This window comes from Nerophis ophidion, linkage group LG15 (assembly GCF_033978795.1).
Source record: "Nerophis ophidion isolate RoL-2023_Sa linkage group LG15, RoL_Noph_v1.0, whole genome shotgun sequence".
Lineage (NCBI taxonomy): Eukaryota > Metazoa > Chordata > Actinopteri > Syngnathiformes > Syngnathidae > Nerophis > Nerophis ophidion.
Genome location: NC_084625.1, coordinates 32875187 through 32898089, shown reverse-complemented (window position 1 = coordinate 32898089; position 22903 = coordinate 32875187). Strand labels below are relative to the sequence as shown.

At 40.4% G+C, this 22903-nt stretch overlaps 1 protein-coding gene across 4 annotated transcripts in view; it reads left to right on the top strand.

Annotated features, from left to right (window-relative positions):
* Positions 1-22903, top strand: part of sema5a (sema domain, seven thrombospondin repeats (type 1 and type 1-like), transmembrane domain (TM) and short cytoplasmic domain, (semaphorin) 5A) — a 428747-nt gene that overhangs the window by 341587 nt on the left and 64257 nt on the right. For all 4 annotated transcript variants that reach the window (XR_009809834.1, XR_009809833.1, XR_009809835.1 and 1 more), the window contains exon 16: positions 9205-9430. Coding sequence is in view for 1 of the 4 variants with exons in the window: in XM_061922050.1 (XP_061778034.1) it covers positions 9205-9430 (226 nt within the window). In the remaining 3 variants the exon portion in view is untranslated. The remainder of the gene's footprint in view (positions 1-9204; positions 9431-22903) is intronic.

Here is a 22903-nt window from a genome sequence, read left to right as displayed (position 1 = left end):
TTTTTGACATGCTGTTTTGCATGACCAAAAATTGTAAATAAAGATTTCAAGGGAGGATTTGGTAATGGCGTTTGATCCCACTTCTGATGACAAGCTCTTTTACATGACAGAAAATTGTAAATAATGGTGTCAGAAGTAGGCATGGAGGCGCCGTGGCTCCGATGGTAGAGCGGTTGTCCAGAAACGTGAGTGTTCCTGGTACGAACCCATCTTCCACCCTCCTAGTCATTGCTGTTGTGTCCTTTGTGAGACTTCACCCACCTTGCTCCCAGTGCCGCCCTCACTGGTGTAGGAGTCTGTGGGGCAGCACGCCCTTGGAAAAGAGATTTCATCCATCCATCCTTTTTCTACCGCTTGTCCTTCTCGGAGTCACAAGGGTGACTGGAGTCTACCCAAGCTGCATTTGGGCGGAAGGCGGGGTACACCCTGGACAAGTCACTACCTCATCACAGGGCCAACACAGATAAACAACATTCACACTCACATTCACACACTAATGGTAAATGGGTTATACTTGTATAAAACTTTTCTACTTTTTTTTAAGGAACTCAAAGCGCTTTGTCGCTATTTCCACATTCCCCCATTCACACACACATTCACACACTGATGGAGGGAGCTGCCATGCAAGGCGCTAACCAGGACCCCTCAGAAGCAAGGGTGAAGTGTCTTGTTCAAGGACACAACGGACGTGACTAGGATGGTAGAAGGTGGGGATTGAACTAGGAACCCTTAGGTTGCTGGCACAGCCACTCTCCCAACTGCGCCACCCCTTTTGGTGTTGCCAATCAACCTATCCCCAGGTGCATGTCTTTGGAAGTGGGAGGAACCCGGAGTACCCGGAGGGAACCCACGGAGATTATTAATCTTAATGGGATTTTCCTGGGTAAATAAAGATTTTTTAAGAAAGATAATACTGTCTATTTTTAATCGTGACACATAAATGCTAGTTGTGCCATTATTTTCAGTGGCACAGCAACTGCCTTGAATCTCGATAAGAGCTATTCTTTTTTGCTAAATAAGGTTGAGTTTGTTGAGTTGAGTTTGTGTTTATTTGGAACATGCAAGAATACAACATGATACTTCACAATTTCCATTTCCTCTATTCAACATGTTCAAAAAGGAGTAGGAAGAAGCAGAGTTTGTTTAATCCTACCCCTTTTCCTTTACATAGCAGTTGCTAAAACCTTTGTTCATTTCCTGTTTTCAATGTATTCACAATATACTCTATACGTAATAACAATACAAATAAATAAATAAGTAATAATTAGTGAAGTAAGTTATATTTCATATGGTGGCGTAGTGGGTAGAGCGGCCATGCCAGAAACCTGAGGGTTGCAGGTTCGCTTCCCACCTATTGACATCCAAATCGCTGCCGTTGTGTCCTTGGGCAGGACACTTCACCCTTGCCCCCGGTGCCGCTCACACTGGTGAATGAATGATGAATAAATGCTTGGTGGTGGTCGGAGGGGCGGTAGGCGCAAACTGGCAGCTACGCTTCAGTCAGTCTACCCCAGGGCAGCTGTGGCTACAGATGTAGCTTACCACCACCAGGTGTGAATGAATGATGGGTTCCCACTTCTCTGTGAGCGCTTTGAGTATATAACAATAGAAAAGCGCGATATAAATCTAATCCATTATTATCATTATTATTATTATTAGGAGTAAGATTATCTAGAAAAATTAATAGATGGATGAAATAAACTCAGAATGTTTATAATGGTTCTTTTTTGTACTTTGTAAACACTTTAAGTTTGAAGAGTTTCTTGAACATCGTTTGATTGCTTTGCTCAATCCATTCCATAATTTAATTCCACATACTGGTATACTGAAGTTATTTTAAAGGGGAACATTATCACAATTTCAAAAGGGTTAAAAACAATAAAAATCAGTTCCCAGTGACTTGTATTTTTTGAAGTTTTTTTCAAAATTTTAAAGGTCCCCGAATATCCCTAAAAAAAGCTTTAAAGTGCTTGATTTTTGCTATTTGCGATGCGACTATCCATTTCCCTGTGACGTCATACAGTGCTGCCAATGTAAACAAACAACGGCGAATACCACAGCAAGATATAGCGACATTAGCTCGGATTCAGACTCGGATTTCAGCGGCTTAAGCGATTCAACAGATTACGCATGTATTGAAACGGATGGTTGGAGTATGAAAGTATTGAAGAAGAAACTGAAGCTATTGAGCGAATAGCTATTGACGCTATTCATAGCTATAGCATGGCCGAATAGCTGCGTTAGCATCGCCCGTAAAATGTGCGGACCAAACGATCAGGACTTTCGCATCTTGTGACACTGGAGCAACCTAAATTCTTCGATTGGTAAGTGTTTTTTTCGCATTAAATGTGGGTGGAAGGAAACGTAATATAGTTGCAAATGCATCTGCAGGTTATCCATACATCTCTGTGCCATGTCTGCTTTAGCACGGCCGGTAAATAGGATGTTAGCGTCGATTAGCGTAGCATGTTAGCATTGATTAGCCGGCAGTCACGCCGCAACCAAATATGTCTGATTAGCACATAAGTCAACATCAACAAAACTCACCTTTGTGATTTTGTTGACTTTATCATTGCAAATGCATCTGCAGGTTATCCATACATCTCTGTGCCATGTCTGTCATCGCCGGTAAAATGTGGAGACACTCTGGCACATTCAATGGGGGTCTGGCGGCAGACACTTTCGCATATTCTGGCCAGTGGCGCAACTTGAATCCCTCCCTGTTAGTGTTGTTACACCCTCCGACAACACACCAACGAGGCATGACGTCTCCAAAGTTCCAAAAAATAGTCAAAAAAACAAAAAATAACAGAGCTGAGACCCAATGTTTGCAATGTGTTGAAAATGAAAATGGCGGCTGTATTACCTCGGAGACGTCATGTTCTGACGTCATCGCAAAAAGAGCGATAAACAGAAAGGCGTTTAATTCGCCAAAATGAAGTGAATTATATTTTTATAACCCATTTAGAGTTTGAAAATCGGTTAAAAAAATATATGGTCTTTTTTCTGCACCATCAAGGTATATATTGACGCTTACATAGGTCTGGTGATAATGTTCCCCTTTAAGAATTGTTGTATATTCTTGAATGTAGTGTGCTTTGTGTACATTTTAGCTGTTTGAAGGGAACCATTTATAATGAGCTAAAATCTCTCTCACCTTTACTCATTAAAAAACATAATTAAGAGAAAAAGTGGCCCTTATTCACATTTCAAGTCAGGCTATTGGATATCTTAGTAATACTTAATTTTGCCGTATGGTGACCAGCAGTAGTATTGGGAACTGCCAGTCATTTTATATTATATTTTTTAATTACAAGGCCCCTGTGAGTTATGACAATCGAAGATTGAAGCCCTATCTTGGCACGTCTGCACACATTGACCGATGAGGTCCAGCATGTCTGCCTTCTGTCATCGATTTATGAGGATGACAGAATTTTTAACATTTTAGTTGACATTTACTCATGTATTTAATCTTCGCTCTATTAAATTAGGTAATTTTTTCCCTTCATAACTTTTTTAATTCATCTTTCATTCTGAACTCTTTAGTGCCGCCTCCGTAGGAAGCGCTACAAAAAAAGGTGCAAATTAAGGTATTGTGCAGCCATTCCAAGGCATTCCTCCTCTCGACAAGCTACATTGCTTTTAATGTGAGTTCAGTCTGTGGGAAATCTTTATTACAAATACGCTGACCCTGTCGCTATAAACTATATACAAGCAGTACTTAAGACACAGTCTCTTGAGTCAGTGAATGAGCTTTAGCTTTAAAGCCAGTAATTATCTCCTTAGGCTTCTGAATTGACACAAATCCTTAGTAGAAAAAAAAGCTTACTGGACAGGTACCATTAAATATTTACGGTGTTTGGCCACCATTAACAACTCACAATACCCACAGATGGCTTATCTTTTGCTACCTTTGATCCCCATTTTCTCAGCATCAGATGAATGTGTGTTTTATCTGATGATCACTGACCATTGGTGTGTAATGACGTTAAATATTAATATCTGGAGATGATTATGGCGCTAGATGGACGGGACACGCTCGTTCATCACGGATGCTAACAGAATCTCAATCCCACTAGTGTTTTTAACCTTGGCTCATGTGGGGAAGCGAGGACGAAGAGGCAGAAAAAGATGAAACAAACACAAACGGGGAAAAAGAAGTAGGAGACGACTTTTAAATTATAAAAGAAACCAAAAATTCTGTATATACGGATGAAATTAGACCAAGAAAGACCACTTTTTGGGTGCACTTGTACAATTGAACAACATCCAAAATAAGAGGTGTATCACATAAAATAACTTTCAAAGCCAAGGCCAAACAATCCTAAATTAGAACAACAGTAAGGAAATTCATGCATTAATCACTGTGTTGCCGTGTTAAAAACTCCTGAAAAATATTATCTGCTTTCGTTATGTTTTGTGCATGTCCCTGATGCTTAAAGTCCATTTAACCGTTGTAAACAGTCATGCTGAGAGGTGTTTCTGGTTGACTTAAAGGGGAATTGCACTATTTTTGGAATTTTGCCTTAGGTTCACAATCATTACGAAAGACATGATGACGGATGGATTTTTTTTTTTTTAAAGCATTCAACCTTGTAAATAAAAGTCACTAAAAGTCCACTTACAGCAGAGCGATCGGAAGCTCTTCTATTTCGTCCATCAAATCCGATAAATAACCATTAAAAAAACAGCAACAATACTCCATTTACATATAATGATTTGAAAATTAACCAAGTATTAGTGATATTGTTATTATAAGCGCTAACGCAGACTAATAATTTAACGCGGCGCCGTGATCACTTATGTGTGTGCCTTTGTTTACATCGTCGAGTGGGCTGCTGCTTTCTCGCTTCCTTGCTCCCTGAAACTTTCTTGTCGATCATAAATCATGCACCTCACCTAGACATGAGACGTCTGAGTAGGTATTCCGACAAGTTGGGTACACTTTGACCGCCAATTTAGACCCGGAAATGCCGAGGACAACATGAAAAGATTCGTGTGTGTGTGTGTGTGTGTGTGTGTGTGTGTGTGTGTGTGTGTGTGTGTGTGTGTCCTACCTTCTTTGTTAGGATTATGAGACATGTTTCACTTAAATGGGAATATATGAACATCCCAGCAGTCTGCATCCTAATGACAGCAAACCTTCCACAGTAAGTGATATGTTTGTTGGTAGTCTGCAGTCAGTAATAATCAGGGATGAAGAGAAGAAAAAAGCAAATGTCGTTATGCGTTTTTTAAAAATTATATATATGCTTACCATGATCAAAATACGTTATTATTAAATGATATCATAAATGTGCCAGTTACTACATCAAATATATACTGTACCTACATCATGTATATACAACCTGAATGGGATTGTTTGGATATTTTGGAGGTGGAAATGCGTGGCTCTCTTTGGCTCCATTTTAAGCAAACTTTTGAGCGCATTTTTTTATATTTACAATGCCCCAAAAAAACAACGATAACATTCATCATCATGATTGTTAACGTTAGGCAACATTCGGAAATAAAAAAGTGCAGTTCCCCTTCAAAACTAGCGGTGTCCCGATGCATCTTTTTAACGCCTGATACTATACCGATAGTATATGATATGACAGCACAAATCATAGTACATGCTTTCATTATTATTGAGTGTGGAACATTAGAAATTGGTGGATCAAGTGACATTAGTCAAGTAAAGAAAATCAGCCACTACTGTCCCAAAGTGCCATACAATATAAAAACAGAAAGGTCATGGTTAAAAAAAAAATACAATACAAATCCCAAAGTAGTACAGTACAAAACATTGTATATATAAACACAGTTAAAAAAACACTAATTAACATGGTAAAAAATAAATTAGCACGACACATACACAACACAGTAAAGATTTTAGATTAAATAAAATGTGTACTATTAAAAAAAAAATAAAGACTATCCATTGACATTGTAAAAAAAAGAATAAAAAAAAGAATAAAATAGTCTAAAGTACTTAAAAGTATAAGTCTAAATAAAATACAAGGAACGATTAAAACGTGTGTGGTTATTGGAGGACATTAACTGGCTGTCCATCTTTGAACACACGCTGCAGGGCTTGTATTGGAGTTTATCGTCAGAGATTTTAGATCAGGCTGATATTATCCGATATGTATTTTTTTTTTGCTGAAATTAGACCAATATCTGACATCAATATCGGATCCGGACACCTTTACTTTGAAAACTATACTAGGTATGGTTGGGTATTGTTTGAATTTGAACGATTCCTATTCCGATTCTTTGTTTCGATTCTGATTCCTGACAACTCTCGATTACGATTCTTCTTGTACCATGCCGGTATCAATGTGTTTACCAGGTAGTCCCTGGAAGGTGGTATGTATTTTGTTTGGGTTGAGAGTTTTCACCATATCCCTGCAAACATTAACAAACAGGTAATGTTGCTGTTACTGTTTAGCCCAGTGTCAATTAGCTTAGCTCTAACATTATTGCTTAACTAACCTAAATGTTGGAGATTCCACCTCTGAAAAGGGATGCAGTCTTTTGACTATGTGTGCAGTGACCTTTCTGTGGCACTCTTCCATCTGTGGCACCGACATCTTCCCCATTTCCGCTACGGTGAACGGAGTACGCTGAGCACATGGCGGAGCCTGGCTAGCAGGTTGTAAATTGTCTATGAAAAAATACGCGGGCTAATTTGTTAGCTGCCTCAACATTGGCGCAAAACACATTATTTATTGCATATATATTGTTTTACTTACCGGATTCAGACTGCAGTGCAGTCACCGAGGTGCCAAGCTGGGCGTCGGAGCCAGAGGAAGAGGCAGAGGAGGACGGTCAGCGCAGCGCTTCGAAGACGGGACACGCATTTATTTGTACTCCATGAACTCGGAGGTGCATCATCATGTTCAACGTGCACCCTCGTAAGCACGAAAAAGTCTTGTCGCACGTTTTACATTTCGCCGATATTTCATTTTTTGTTAGTAAAATAAAGCCACACTTTCGACCGCTGACGCCCGCTATCCATGCTTGACTGACTCGCTCGGCTACATAGGCTCGGCTATGCTAACACTTCCAGCGGTGGGTGCTTCTTCGTTGGTGTTTAGCGGCTTCTTCTTCCGGTCGGCGGACTGGGTATCGAAACTAGGAATCGAAATTTAAACTTTTGAACGATTCCGGGAGAACCGGGAAGTTAGTCCCGGTTCCAATTGATACTCGATACCCAACCCTAATACTAGGTGGGGTAAGAGTTTTCTTTTTAGTTCTTGTATCGGCTCTCAGTAGATTGTGCAGGTTTACCCGATACTGGTTACCTGTTGTTTCCATGCATCAAATTAGTCTGATTTCTCAAATAGTTTGGTTCTTTGTATTTTTTTTATAGTCCCAATGTCCATGCCCTCTTTCTTGTTATGTGACTATTGGTCATATGTCGTGTGCCTCCCCCACACTGGGGAGGCCCCTATTTCCTTTTAGCATGGATAAATGTATTACTGTTCCGGTTGACCAACGACGTCACACCAAAACAAGGCATCTGTGGCTCCTGAGAAATCAACAGCCCAGTTCTTGTTGTACCTAAAGTCTTCTGTAATATTGAAATAGCAGACAGCATCAAGAAATGATTGTAGATTGCGCGATGATAATGACACTACTACCAAGAATGTCTCGGAATTGCTGGATTGAATACAGGTTCGAAGCAAAGAATGACTGGCGGAAGAGTCGTTTTAAATGAATCTTCAGACGCAGAATCATGGAAACAAAATTTTCGAATGTCTCAGAGATTATTAAAAAGGTTCTGTGGATTAATGGAAGGAGTTTTAAATCCAAAGGAAAAGACAACTCCCGCCCAGCCGGCACTGTTGATAAAGATTGATGTTGTTCTGGACTAGCTTGCCAGTTGTGTGGAATACAGAGTTATTATTAAAGAGTTTGGAGTGCACAAATGCAGTGTGAAGAGGTTTATGTAAGCTTTATAATTTGCTTTGTAAAATACAGTACCTGCTTAATAACGGTATTACGTTCGGGAGTCAGAATTAAGCCGGCATTCTCATTTTCCTTGGCTACCTTCTTAAAATCGATACACTTCAAAATGTTTACCTTTAACTCCTCCACTTCGGGCAGGGTCTCCTCCCCAGCCCGGTTATGGCACTCCAGCCTTTTCTGGTGTTTCCATGGGTCCTAGGAGGCTTCTTGAGATCCAAATTATGAGAAATCATATTAATTTAATGCATCAAAATGTAGACTTATAGATTGACTTGAACCTTGTCGTTATGTAATAATACTATTAGAAATATGTAAGTTGCAATGACATTATTGTTAAATATGTTTTAGTTCTGGATTGGCTCTTAGCTCTTTTATTGGATCTTATTTGATTTTGCAGTTGTACCTTATTTTGTGACCTGTCACTCTTTTAGTTTTTTAAAACTAAATGTGTTTTTTTTATATTGCTAATGGATATAATTGTATATGACGCAGTGCAGCTCTACACCAACGTACGTTTTTCCACATTAATAAATGAACGCTTCCCTCAGCTGGAGGATGTCTCTCGATCGTGCAGGTGTGCCTGATGTGGTAACGTGTCACTCTGCTCTATCTGGCAGGCCCTTATCGTCTCCAAGGTCTGGCAGTCACTCAAGGCCGAAATGCAGCATGAATAAACACAACCTCCTCAGGCATACGGAACTGCCAAGATTATCTCCAAGCTATCATCACATTGAGCGCCGCAAAGGATATTTTTTGTCCTAATAGAATCTGTCGGCGAGAATTTGCGGCGGTATATCCTGACTGTGCTCCTGAAGATGTGAGCCGTCTTCTTGATGCAGATGGGATAATGTGCCTTATTTGCACCTCCATGCATCACATCCTGTCCATTTCCAGCTGCCTTGAAACTCCCATTAGTGACCGTTTCTGCCTGGTTAGTTCCAGCAAAGGTGTCTAAGGGCATGTATCCTCAGCAATCCTCAGTATTTTGGCGAGCCGTTACAACATAAACCGGCTAGAAACAACAATCATGTGACGCCGAAGAATGAACTGTGATTAAATCTGTTTATTTCCACATCAAATAAGGTGTTTCCGTCACATTAGTCACTCTGTTGGGGTTTTTAGAAGCAATTGTCTGGTGTCTTATTAAGCCTGAGAGCTCTGCTAATAATTTACGTCCAAGCTTTTCCCACCTCAATGAGTAATGATTAGCCACAAAAGAATAATAAATACCACGTTTCTCATCTGCAGGAGTACCAGCCATGCAACAGCCAGCCTTGTCCTGACCTGAAGAAGACGACCCCTTGGACCCCGTGGACGCCGGTCAATATATCCGACAACGGCGGGCACTACGAGCAGCGATTCCGTTACACCTGCAAGGCTCGCGTACCAGACCCCGGATTACTGGAGGTGGGCCGGCAGAGGATTGAGATGCGCTACTGCTCTAGCGACGGGTCTACCGGCTGCTCCACTGATGGTAAGGAGCAATGGTTGACTTTTCTCTCTGCGTCCTCTTTATCTTCGCTCAGTGCCATTTCTCAGCAGACTGAAGCAACTGACATGTTAATTATCAACCAATCTATATGGTACAACTAAATGAGTCACTGCGTGGGCAACAGTATGGAGACAGACTTCTTGATTAATTCATCAATTACATTTTAGGGCAGGCGTGGGCAAACTTTGGGGTTCAGGAGCCACAGAAAAGGGTGCCTGAATAAGTTGTAAACTATACCATACTATTGCTGTATATGCTTTAAAAGTGCAGCCTAAGCTTTTTAGACTAATCAAATTGTACACGGGTGTGTACATTCCCTGGAAATGTGTAGAAAATGTTGTGGGGATTCAAGTCAAGTCAAGTCAGCTTTTTTTGTCAATTTCTTTACATGTAAAGACATACAAAGGAATCGAAATTTTGTTTCGCAGTCTCCCATGCGTAGACAAAAAGAAAAGAAAACACAACAGTAAAGTGCAACGTGAATATGTCTATCTACTCAAGTGACAATATATAGAGTTCCTGTTGTTTTTAAATAGGATATGGCTGTAAACAATGAGTGTTTCATCAGTAGTGCAAATACTTATGATATAGCAGGAGATGTGTGCAATTTTAATAGTCATTTTTTCTGTGGGTCATGGGGTAGAGTTCAGGTTGTTCAGGGGAGGGGGATTTCAAAGTCCTGACTGCCTGTTGGATCGGGCTGAGGATTGAGGGGGTGGCGCGTGGGGGAGAGAGAGTTCAGCATCCTAACAGCCTGGTGGTGAAAGCTGTTGGTGAGTCTGGATGTGCGAGAGGGGAGGCTCTTGTATCTTCTTCCAGAGGGAACGAGGCTGAACAGGTTGTGTGCGGGGTGGCTTGCGTCACTCACAATTGTGAGTGCTCTGCGGGTGAGGCGGGTGGTGTATAAGTCCTGAAGAGATGGGAGTGGTGCACCAATGATTTTCCCAGCTGTTTTCACGATGCGCTGCAGATCTCTTCTGTTGTGTTGAGTGTAGCTCCCGCCCCACACAATGATGCAGCTAGAAAGGATGCTTTTAATGGTGCCTCTGTAAAAAGTGGTCAGGATGGGTTGTGGAGCACTTGTCTGCTTTAGTTTTCGCAGGAAGTAAAGGCGCTGTTGGGCCGTCTTCACCAGTGATGCGGTGTTGATAGTCCATGACAGGTCCTCACTGATGTGCACCCCCAGGAATTTGGTGCTCCTTACTCTCTCCACTGCCGCACCACCGATGGTCAGTGGCAGGTGTTGAGTGTGGCCTCCCTGGAAATTGACAACAATCTCTTTTGTCTTGCTGACATTCAGCAAGAGATTGTTGTCCCTGCACCACGTGGTCAGGAGGTCCACCTCCTTCCTGTAGTGAGTCTCGTCCCCCTTGGTGACGAGACCCTCCAGAGTTGTGTCTTCGCAAACTTAAATAGGTGGTTGGAGCTGTAGGTTAGTGTGCAGTCATGTGTCAGTAAAGTGAAGAGCAGAGGACTGAGCACACAGCCTTGTGGGGCCCCTGTGCTCAGGGTGATGGTGCTTGAGGTGTTGTTACCAACACGTACTGCTTGTGGCCTCTGACTAGGGAAGTCAAGCAGCCAATTGCAGAGTGAGATGCTGAGGCCCAGTTTGCCAAGTTTGCAGGTGAGTTGTTGTGGTATTATGGTGTTGAATGCTGAACTGAAATCTATGAACAGCATTTTCACATATGAATGTTTCTGATCCAGGTGGGTGAGGGCTGGGTGGAGGGCAGAGCAGATTGCATCCTCTGTAGATCGTCTGGCTCGGTGCGCAAACTGGAAGGGGTCCAAGGTGGTGGGGAGGATAGATTTGATATGTGACATGACCAACCGTTCGAAGCTTTTCATGATGATGGATGTCAGTGCCACAGGACGGTTGTCAGCAAAACACCCCAAAGTTACAGTACAGGTGCATTGAGTTGTGTGAGAAATCTCAATTCAATGCAGTCAAACTTGGATTTGCCCAAAAAATTGTAGCACAGGAAACAAATAAGGGGTTTGTGTTTTGCCAAAACCTACCCTTATATGGGCAGCAGTCAGAAGTTGAAGTGTTGTAAAGACATTATCGACAATTCTATGCGTTCAAATATGGCCTTGTCACCACATTTGAGTGTCAACTTGCTTGAGACACTAGAGGAGGTACTACTAGCTACTTTGAGGTACTATTTGAAGATCAGCAGACAAGCTAATATTAAGTTGCTGCTGTGTCCTCCCACCTCAAAAGACATGCACCTGGGGATAGGCCCCTCCCACCTCCAAAGACATGCACCTGGGGATAGGTTGATTGGCAACACTAAATGGTCCGTAGTGTGTGAATGTGAGTGTGAGTGTTGTCTGTCTATCTGTGTTGGCCCTGTGATGAGGTGGCGACTTGTCCAAAGTGTACGCCGGCTTCCGCCCGAATGCAGCTGAGATAGGTTCCAGCACACCCCGCAACTCCGAAAGAGACAAGCGGTACAAAATGGATGGATGAATGCTGTGGCCCCTTCAGTCTTACATTCCATAGTCCCTAGTTTCCTGCTGCCCTCTGTCTCGTCTTGAATACAATTGCTGCGAAAGCCGTAGGGGTGTAACGGTACACAAAAATTTCGGTTCGGTACGTACCTCGGTTTAGAGGTCACGGTTCGGTTCATTTTCGGTACAGTAAGAAAACAACAAAATATACATTTTTTGGTTATTTATTTACCAAATTTGTAAACAATGGCTTTATCCTTTTAACATACCAATCAGATGGTTGTGTGAGCGGGACAATGCTGGGTGCTCACTGCTCAGACAGAGGCAGCTGCAGAGCAGCTTGTTAAGTTTGGTTTACAAACTCCTTCAATACACCCTCGTACCGAACCGAAACCCTCGTACCGAAACGGTTCAATACAAATACACGTACCATTACACCCCTAGAAAGCCGAGACCGCGCTCGTCATTTGCGGCCATGCCCTCAAGAAATTGACCAACATTTGCGGCCAAAACATGCCGTTACCGCCCTTGACTTTTTACTTGTTAATGGACGAGAGATGTAACACTGAACGGTAAAATTATTATCTGTGATAAAATTCCTGACGTTTAGGAACACAGTTTATTTTTTTAATTACAGAAGAAACTTCATTTATTACTGCATTTTAGGCACCACGATGTCAGGCTCATGCCCACTAGCGTCGTTTGGCTTGATAATCATGACGGACTAAAGACACAGACTGGTTTAACGTCATTTTGCCTCGCTTCCCGCCGTGTGTTTAAGAGCCACTGCTGTGTTTCGATGGAGACAGTTGTGGACAATATTGGAAACGGACATACTTGTCCCCACACTAAAATTATACAGCGAAGGAGAAAACTATTTGATGTTTTGCAACAGGCAATGTGTCGTCAACGTTGCCAAAACTTGTTTATAAAGTCTTTATTTTGTTGACTTTGATGTTCACTCGTCCTTTATTTAATTGCAAGCTGTATCAATGTTCAAATAACATAGGCTGACCATACGTCCTCTTTTCCCCAGACATGTCCTTTTTTGCGGCGTTAGCATTTTGAATGAAGGTTGCGTGTATTTGTAGGCTGACTTTTTAACGTTTACTTTCAGAGCGTGCATATCACAACATACAAGATGCCGTCATGGCGACACACCACCCCCCTTTACCGGGCTACTCCTGTTGCATGCTGGGTAGTGTAGTCCTTTATTCCCTGGCTCATAACATCACACTAGCTGTAAATATTGTAGCGGTTAGTTACGGGGTGTTAGCCAATGGCTTTGGTTGGGGGGCGGGACTCCTGGGGAAGTTAGGGAAGTGACGCTATTGACAAGAAGTGTTGGTTCGAGTTTTGCCGGGAAAAGGAAATAGACTTCTTGGTAAACACTAAGGTGAGTGTAAGATTCCAGAGATTTAAGCGTTAAATATAAAATGTATGTATGCCCTCAAGCAAAACCCTTTTTACACTTTTATACTGAAATAAATACACCTACAACTTTTTATATAAAAACATAGGAAAAACTACCAGCAGCGGTAAAGTTTAGATCCATGAAGGAAAGAAGAAAGTGAGCGAATATTTATATTTGAATACATTTACATATGTATACACATTTGTTTTCTTTTTTTAATTATTTTTTTAAATGAATTAAGTAACATTTATAATAAATGATAAATGGGTTGTACTTGTATAGCGCTTTTCTACCTTTAAGGTACTCAAAGCGCTTTGACACTACTTCCACATTTACCCATTCACACACACATTCACACACTGATGGAGGGAGCTGCCATGCAAGGCGCCAACCCATCAGGAGCAAGGGTGAAGTGTCTTGCTCAGGACACAACGGACGTGACGAGGTTGGTTCTAGGTGGGATTTGAACCAGTGACCCTCGGGTTGCGCACGGCCACTCTTCCACTGCGCCACGCCGTTATGACAACCTTTTTCCAAAACACGATATAGAATGTGAGATACAACAAAATAATGAATATGTTTATCATTTGTTTTCAAAACGCTTACAAAAAAGTGGGACCCCAACAATTTACTGTGGGACCCCATTTTTATGACTTGATGGGGTCCCTGGGACCCCATTTTAGAAATCCCTAGCGCCAAGGGGACGCCAGGGACGGCGTGGCGCAGTGGGGAGAGTGGCCGTGCGCAACCCGAGCGTCCCTGGTTCAATTCCCACCTAGTACCAACCTCGTCACGTCCGTTGTGTCCTGAGCAAGACACTTCACCCTTGCTCCTGATGGGTGCTGGTTGGCGCCTTGCATGGCAGCTCCCTCCATCAGTGTGTGAATGTGTGTGTGAATGGGTAAATGTGGAAGTAGTGTCAAAGCGCTTTGAGTACCTTGAAGGTAGAAAAGCGCTATACAAGTACAACCCATTTATCATTTAACCCATTTATAACACAGCCGTCAACATAGGAGAAAAAATGCTTTATTTAAATAAATATATTATTTATAAAGCAAGTTCGAGTATCATTGGTAAATTTTCACCTAGTCCCGGCCTTGGCGTGCTGCCCGCCTTGGCACGCATATATGTGTCCTCTTTGGGATTTCAGAATATGGTCAGCCTAAAATAACATCAATACTAGCTAAAAAATGTTTTCATCTCATCGAAATGAACGAAGGCTGTGAAGATTGTGTATTCGACGTGAAGGGTGTCACTTCTTGTTATTTTTGTTGGCCAAACTGAACCAAGAGAAGAACAAAGCGTGTTTATTAAATTTCATCTTCATTAGCCAAACTGCTTTCTGCTTTATTTTAATACAAAAATGTAAACACAAGGTTTTCATACATTGCTTCTGTTTTTTCAGGTCACAAGGGTATTATTTAAAAAAACATTCATGTGACGGACCATTTTGTTATTTTGTTATTGTGTATAGTTTATTCCTATACGACATATTTCTGCTTAAACTCCTAATGGATCTGCCCCTACACATTAGCTACATGTACATATAAATGTAGATGACTTTAAAAAATTATCCATCCATCCATCCATGTTCTACCGCTTGTACTTTTGGGGTCGCGCGGGGTGCTGGAGCCTATCTCATCTTTATTCAGGCGGAAGATTAATCATTTTAAAAAATACCTCCCTCTGTCACAATGTAAAACTCGAAATAAAGGCATCATGTAATGACAAAAAGCTGACAAATTTATATTAATAATGAATTTAAAAAAACGGTATGTATACATGCTTGCTTTGGTGCCCTTGCTACACTTGCCTTGACCTTAAAAAGTTGAAATTCAAGGCCCGCAATTGGTTTACTCCTTGCATTATCCCCTTTCATTTTCCTCTGTTAGTGTGTCTGTTTATGGCATTAGGAGAGAAATTGGGCATTGATTAATCTTAATAAGCATTAAGTGCCTTAGCATTAGTGCTTGGCCCACCTCTCTGGTCCATCACCGCCACATGCAGTCTCCTCTCTGCTGCATTATTCCCAACCTGGGCTGTCACAGGTAGAAGTTGTTCTCATCACACACGGAGAGTTTGAAAGGAGCACTCGGGTGGTGTTAGTGCTGGAAAATGCTACGTGTGTGACAGTTTCTGTTTAGCAAGTGTGTCACAACATGTGCAGTAATCAGTCTGGGACAAATGTGGAGCACCATTCACTAGTGTAGCGTGATGATTTTAACAGAATTAAAATTGACTTCATAAATGACTGAATTATGTTTGTAAGATGTTATTTATTTGAATGTTCTCCTTAGATGTAATTTTTGCAAGGGCTGACAGGGGTAAAACGCAAAGCAACGTCCAAACACTACAAAAAAAGAAAAACACACACACAAAAAATGTGGCAATACCAAAAACACAAACAAAAAACATAAGTTTGCTGAACTTCCAAAGCAGCCAGACTTGAAATGAAATGAAATCAGTTTATTTTGGTCATATTGTGTGATCAGTTTAACAGTACATATTATACATATTTAACAATCATAAACATTCATACACAAAAATAAAATACTTATGCTATGCTAACATTAGCTATGTACTGTACTCACAGGCATGTGATTTTTCCGTCTAAAGTCGGAATTCCGTCTTTTTTAATCTGGGGGGGGAAAAAAAATGTTCTTCCGTTTTTAAGTTTTTTTTTCCGACCCTAAGTCAAGATTCGTTTACTTGCCGATTCGTCTTTTGTAATCGAGACGTAGCTTATATTACGCCGTAGTTGATTGGTCAATAAGTTCCTTGTGACCAATCAGGACATCTGTTATGAATGATGACGTTATTACCGCCATTTTCCAATTGTAAACGATGTCGGTTCTCGAGAGAAAGGACGCTTCACGAGTAAAATAAATTGATAAACTTGTCAAAAATAAGTTTCGATAGGATTGATTGATTGATTGAAACTTTTGTAGTAGATTGCACAGTACAGTACATATTCCGTACAATTGACCACTAAATGGTAACACCCCAATAAGTTCTTCCACTTGTTTAAGTCGGGGTCCACGTTAATCAATTCATGGTAAGAGACTCTGTAATACTGTAAAACATTGTTTCTTCATTGTTGATCCGCCAAAAAAGATCCAGCTGTGGTTCGTATGTGCCACAGCGGTGATCAGTTGTAATACACTTTTTCACCACTAGTGGCAGTAATGACATTCCCAAAGCAGAGTTGTGTGTAAAGAGAGTATGGCCAAGTAAACAACAGGCGCCATGACTGCTACCAAGGATGCATGCAATCGCTGTCCTTTTGATGTTACTTTTTCTCACAAAATAAACCAATAACCTACAGTGGGGCAGAAAAGTATTTAGTCAGCCACCGATTGTGCAAGTTCTCCCACTTAAAATGATGACCGAGAGTCTGTAATTTTCATCATAGGTACACTTCAACTGTGAGAGACAGAATGTGAAAAAAAAATCCAGGAATTCACATTGTAGGGATTTTAAATTATGGTGGAAATGAATAATTTAAAATTCCTACAATGTGAATTCCTGGATTTTTTCTTCACACTGTCTCTCACAGTTGAAGTGTACCTATGATTAAAATTACGGACCTCGGTCATCAATTTAAGTGGGAGAACTTGCACAATCGGTGGCTGACTAAATACCTTTTTTGCCCCACTGTATATATACAGTAGTTCTACACATACTTAAGCTCATAAATGTACAGTAAAAAATGTTTTTATTTCATCAAAGTATATTTTCATGGCTGTTTTTGACGCACTCTGCTGCTACATTCCTGCAGTGTTTGGTGACCAGCAGGCACTCAATCACTCGCCTGACAGCGCAATAAACATAGAAAAATACACAGAAGGACTAAAAATATAACTTGCTGCCCTCATTTTGCCGAAATCTTACTAGCTTAGGAGCAAAAATCACAGAGAAATTATGACTTGTGTGTGACATATGCCAAGTGGTGTGGCTGCCTCCAATGTATTTGTAATCACTGTATGTATCACTCAATTAATTCCATCCATTTTCTACCCCTTATTCCTTTTGGGGTAGTGGGGGGCGCTGGAGCCTATCTCAGCTACAATCGGGCGGTAGGCGGGGTACACCCTGGACAAGTCGCCACCTCATCACAGGGCCAACACAGATAGACAGACAACATTCACACTCACATTCACACACTAGGGACCATTTTTTAGTGTTGCCAATCAACCTATCCCCAGGTGCATGTCTTTGGAGGTGGGAGGAAGCCGGAGTACCCGGAGGGAACCCACTCAGTCACAGGGAGAACATGCAAACTCCACACAGAAAGATCCCGAGCCTAGTTTTTTTACATGTATAACTTTCTTCAAAGATGCTAGAGAAACACATTTTTATGCCACTCCTTTTTTGTCTCATTTTGTCCACTAAATGTTTTATACTGTGCATAAATGCACCCAGGTGAGCTTTGTTGATGTTTTTGACCTTTGTGGAGTGCTTATCAAGCATATTTGGTCAGTGCATGACTGCAAGCTAACCATTGCTACCATGCTATTTTTAGGCTAGTTTTATGTACATATTGCATCTTTATTGCCTCGTTTGTGGGTATATATGAGTTCATTTAATTTCCTTTACACATGTCCTCTGTGTATTGAATTTATTTTTGCATGTCTCATGATATATTTATCTGTATGTAATATTGCCTGCATTTCTGATATTGGTTTGTGTGCCATGTTGTTCCAGACCACAGCAAACGTAACCCAGCTTGCATAGATGGTTATAAATCCATTTGAAGAAGACAGCCCGCCATTTCCTTTAACTTTAACACACACATCTGTACCTTTGCCCATTCTAAGCCAGTCAATTCAAGGAGTTATCTCATTCTCTGAGAATGTCTGTGTTTTACTACTGTTTTTCTAATGTTGTAAAAATGTGTAAAATAAATATTAAATTTCAACATTTCTGTCAACGAAGACTTGTGTCAGCCTGCGATACAGTCATTTTGATAGTAGGCTAATATAGACACTTGCATCATGTGTTGTCTTCATTATAACACTTATAGACAATTTTTTTGCGGCTCAAGACAGATTTGTTTTGTTTGTATTTTTGGTCAAGTGTGGCTCTTTCAACACTTTGGGTTGCCGACCCCTGCCTTAACCCTAAGAGAGTTTTAGCCATTCAGAAGCCAGAAGAAAGTTGTTTCCGGAAAAGACACAATAACAACATAAGGAAAATGAGAATTATAGAATGTGTGTTGTTGAGATCCGCTTTTCGGATCGCTACATATTATTGTTTATTGTTCCAGTTTTTGTATCACTCCATCGTCCCACCTGCTTAGTTCCTGTTTAGTCAGTTTCCATGGTTTCTCATTAGTTTCAGCCGCTACTCTTGGTTCCCGCACACTTGTCACATTTGATTACTTTCCTTTATAAGCCTGCCTCCTTTTGTTGTTTTTTCTGGGATCCAAATTTGCTCTCACGCAACGGTACGTCTGCTATGCTAATTTGCTTACACGCAACTCTTTATTATTCTCGCGAGCTCTCATGCTACGTATTTGTTTTATTCTTAGCTCTCATGCTAAATGTTTTGTTTTTCCTTTTTGTGTGCCTACGTGCCAGATTAGTTTTTCTATTTGTATTCCTAGCTTTGTTTTGGTTTGTTTTGGTTTGTTTTGTCTGTTAGCTCCAGTATTTTTGTTCATAGCTCCTTTTGTTACATTAATAAATCAGAATATCATATTTCTTGCTGTGTTCTCGTTCGACCCATCCACGAAGGGACAAACTTGGCAGCACTATGCCTCACAGACGTAACATGTGTTTGAATAGTGAAGTGGATGCACTCCTCAGTATCGAACTTGAATGTAAAATTAACAAGACCATAGACTACTGTTTATGTTATGAAGAAATATACATATAAAAGTTGCTTGTGTTTGAGAAAGCAGCCATGTCTGAATAATTGCGACCCTCGTGGTGTTTATTGATGCTCGCAATCTTCCACATGATGAGCTAAGATAGAAATAAAGGTTTACATCAGGAATTTACGATCAGGTGGTGAAGTACAGCGTGGCACCTGAAAAGGAATCAGCTCTTTTCTTCCCAACTCGCAAATCAGGCCATGAAAATGAAATATACGAGCATGTATGCACAAAAAATAAAAATGATGTTTATGAGCGAGTTGCATTTGCGGTCAGTAGTGTCTGATGTTTATGTCCTCTTGTCTTATTTGTGGTCTACACATTCATCACAACACTCCTTGTCTGCTACTAATCTGCCATCACGCCGTATCGCCGATTCCTCCTGCTTCATTGAAATAGTGAGTATTTTTTAGACGAGGGCCACATGTTTTTAGCACAGAATCATCATGTGATGCGCACATGATGCCTATGTGCTTGCGGTATGGTAGATAAATGAAAAACATGTGATTTATACACACTTTTATACCACATAACGTACCATTTTGTTTCAGTGATCACAACTTAATGATAGCAATTAAGTTAATTACTTCTAACCTGTAATGACTTGTTGTTCAGGTATAGCCCAGAGCTTTTTAAGCTGTTCTTCTTCTACTAATATATGTAGAAATATTCCAGCAACAACAGTTGTCTGATTCTCTGTAGGCGAGTGCTTTGAAACCATGCTGGAATTGTAATTAGATGTGTCGCAGTAGCAGATAACCTACAATTTGACACCTGCTTGTTGAAATTAATGAATTAGAACAATTATAATATGAAATTTGTCTTGTTCTATGATCTCGTTTTGTTTAGTTCTGTTCTGTTTGGGTTTTGGACTCTTTGTGCACTCTTGTTTGTTTTGTCACCATGACGACCAACTAGTTCACCTGATTCATTTGGACTCACGCACCTGTGTTAATCAGGTCACCATTATTTAAGCCTGTAGTTGCCAGGTAGTTGGCCTGGTGACATCACTCTTGATACACTCTTTATACCCCTGACATTATCCATGCTCGTTTTTTCACGCCACGTCCATAGTTCTGCCTTTGTGCTAGTTTTGTTTTCTTAGCCAAGTTTGTTCTCCGCCCTGTGCGCGCCTTTTGTTTGTTCCTTTTTGAGTAAAATTAAATCATGTCGTTACCTTCACGTCGTGTCCAGTCAAGTCGTTTTGCACCCCAGAAGAACATTCATCGCAGCGAGCTGCGCCAAAGTCCAAGTCTTGACAAAAGTAAAATATTAACTGTATATAAATGTATAGGCTTTTTTGAAAAAGTTGTACTAAATTAAAATACTTTTCACTTTTAAAAAACAGATTTATCAATCAATCAATCAAAGTTTATTTATATGGCCCTAAAAGACAAGTGTCTCAAAGGGATGCACAAGCCACAACGACATCCTTGGCTCAGATCCCACATCAGGGCAAGAAAAAACTCAACGCAACGGGATACAATGAGAAAGGGACCGCAGATGTGGGGGAACCTCCCCCCCAGGGGATCATCTTGAGTCAGCAGCGCAGAGACGTCCCCAATTGATGCACAGATTAGTGGTCCACCCCGGTTCCTGAGTTTGAACAGCAAGCACGTCATCTGTGGTCACCTAATAACGGGGCAGAGCAGAAACGAGACGGCAGATCAACTGGTCTAAAAGGGGGGGTCTACTTAAAGGATAGAGTATACAAATGAGTTTTAAGATAGGACTTAAATGCGTCTACTGAGGTACCATATCTAACTGTTACCGAGAGGGCATTCCAGAGTACTAAAAAACTTGAGGGGCCATGTTCTAAAAAAAGAAGAACACTATGAAATATGTATAATAATAATAATAAAAAAAAAAAAAATGGAATCGTCCATATAAGTAAAAAAAAAAAATTTTTATTTTTTAATTTAGATGTACATTTTTATCTGTAAATTTGATTAATTAGAAATGATATAATTGGAAGTATCGAAATCCTTTTGTTTTAAGGGGAAATTAATATGTGTTAAAGGAAATATTGAGACTTGGTTTGAGAATATTGGTTTCAGGGGTGCTCCAAAAATATATTCAGATCCAAATCGTGATTTGTCGAGAATACATTTTAGATACTTTACACATATAATATGTGTAGTGTTGCTTTTATTAATTTTTGTTTTTCCTTTTTCTTAGTATTTTACTTGTATGTCTTCTAAATTGCTTTGATTATTGTAAAGATGGGTTTGGGTTGGAGTTGGGTTTGCTCTATTTTCTTTTAGATTGCTTAACGTTGTTTGAGTTTTGTAAATACAATTTTAAAAATACATTTTTTATGACATGTTTTTTAGACCAACCCTTTACGTATTAAATCGCACGTCAGCAGCCAAGAGGAGCTTGTGTAACCAGTTTTGAAAATGTTTAACGATATTTTATACACCACATAAAATATTATGAGAAGCGTGTTGGATCAAGATTCCATTCCGAATGTAATTGTCACCCCAATAATCGGAGTCAAATCGAATTGTGAGATGCCCAAACATTCCCACCTTTTTGTCCAATTTCTCGCGCAAATATGCAAATTGCAACTATAATCTTGTAATTTTCTGACCTGATTCTCTGCGTTATGTCTCTCTCGTCTATGTTCGCTTGGATACAATTCCAAGAGTAACTGCAAATGTTCAAAAAATGCTAGTAACTGATACACATTATAAAATGTCTGCCATTAATGCAAAGGTCACTCCCCTAGCCCCACCCTCCGCTCTATACTATATGTGTCATTGTGGTCCTTTTACTCCTTCTTTTGATCTCTATTATAACGCTAGAATTTTTGACACAGTTAAATGCCATAATTTGCACAGGTGTACCTAAACCCTACTTTTACTGTGCTTCCTGTGATGAAAGCAACAATATATCAGCCCCCTGTGGGCTTTGAAAGAATAAAATGTTTCTCTATCACCATTGGCCAGCCCACAATAGAAATGATGACTGCAAAAAAAAAATCAATAAGCATTTCTGATATAATCAACAGAAAAACTTTATCGGGTCTCAGCTAAAGTGACTCTGGACTAATGTACCGGAATTAAACATTATTTTTTGTTTGTTTCCAAATTGCATCCCAAAACAGCGACTCTATGGAAGAAAGCTTTCTGTGAGTTTAGTCTATTACATTATTCTTTATTTAGTGAGCGATGGCTTTGTTATTTCCCCTGAAGAAAGTGTGGGATGTCAGCAGCCTTGATATGTTTCACTTGAGCTGATGTGCTATCAGGGCCAGGCCCTCTCGTGGGCAACAGATTAGTTCTCGACACAGTACAGGCTTGGTGGACGCAGGCCAGGGCTGACGGATGATAACCGCTATAAGCCATCCTTATTGTCTTTGCTTTCTTCTCTCACTGTGCTCAGCCGACATGCTCCTTTCATACTACTGCCCGCCTCTTTTTATCAGGAAAAACAACAGAGCGTCAGTTTACTTCAAATCAAATCAAATCAAACGTTTATTCATATAGCACTTTTCATACACAGGCAAGTGGAAAACACAAAGTGCTTTACACACAAAAAATAAAAGAAGAGAATGAAACAGATACATACAAACGCACACACACCACAAACAGCACTGTTGAGAATAACAAAACAAAACATGGCATGGCACTGAGGATTGAGGAAAAATGCTACCACTCTGGAAAATTAAATAAGGTTAAAAAAAAAAAAAAAACAAGATGAAACATAC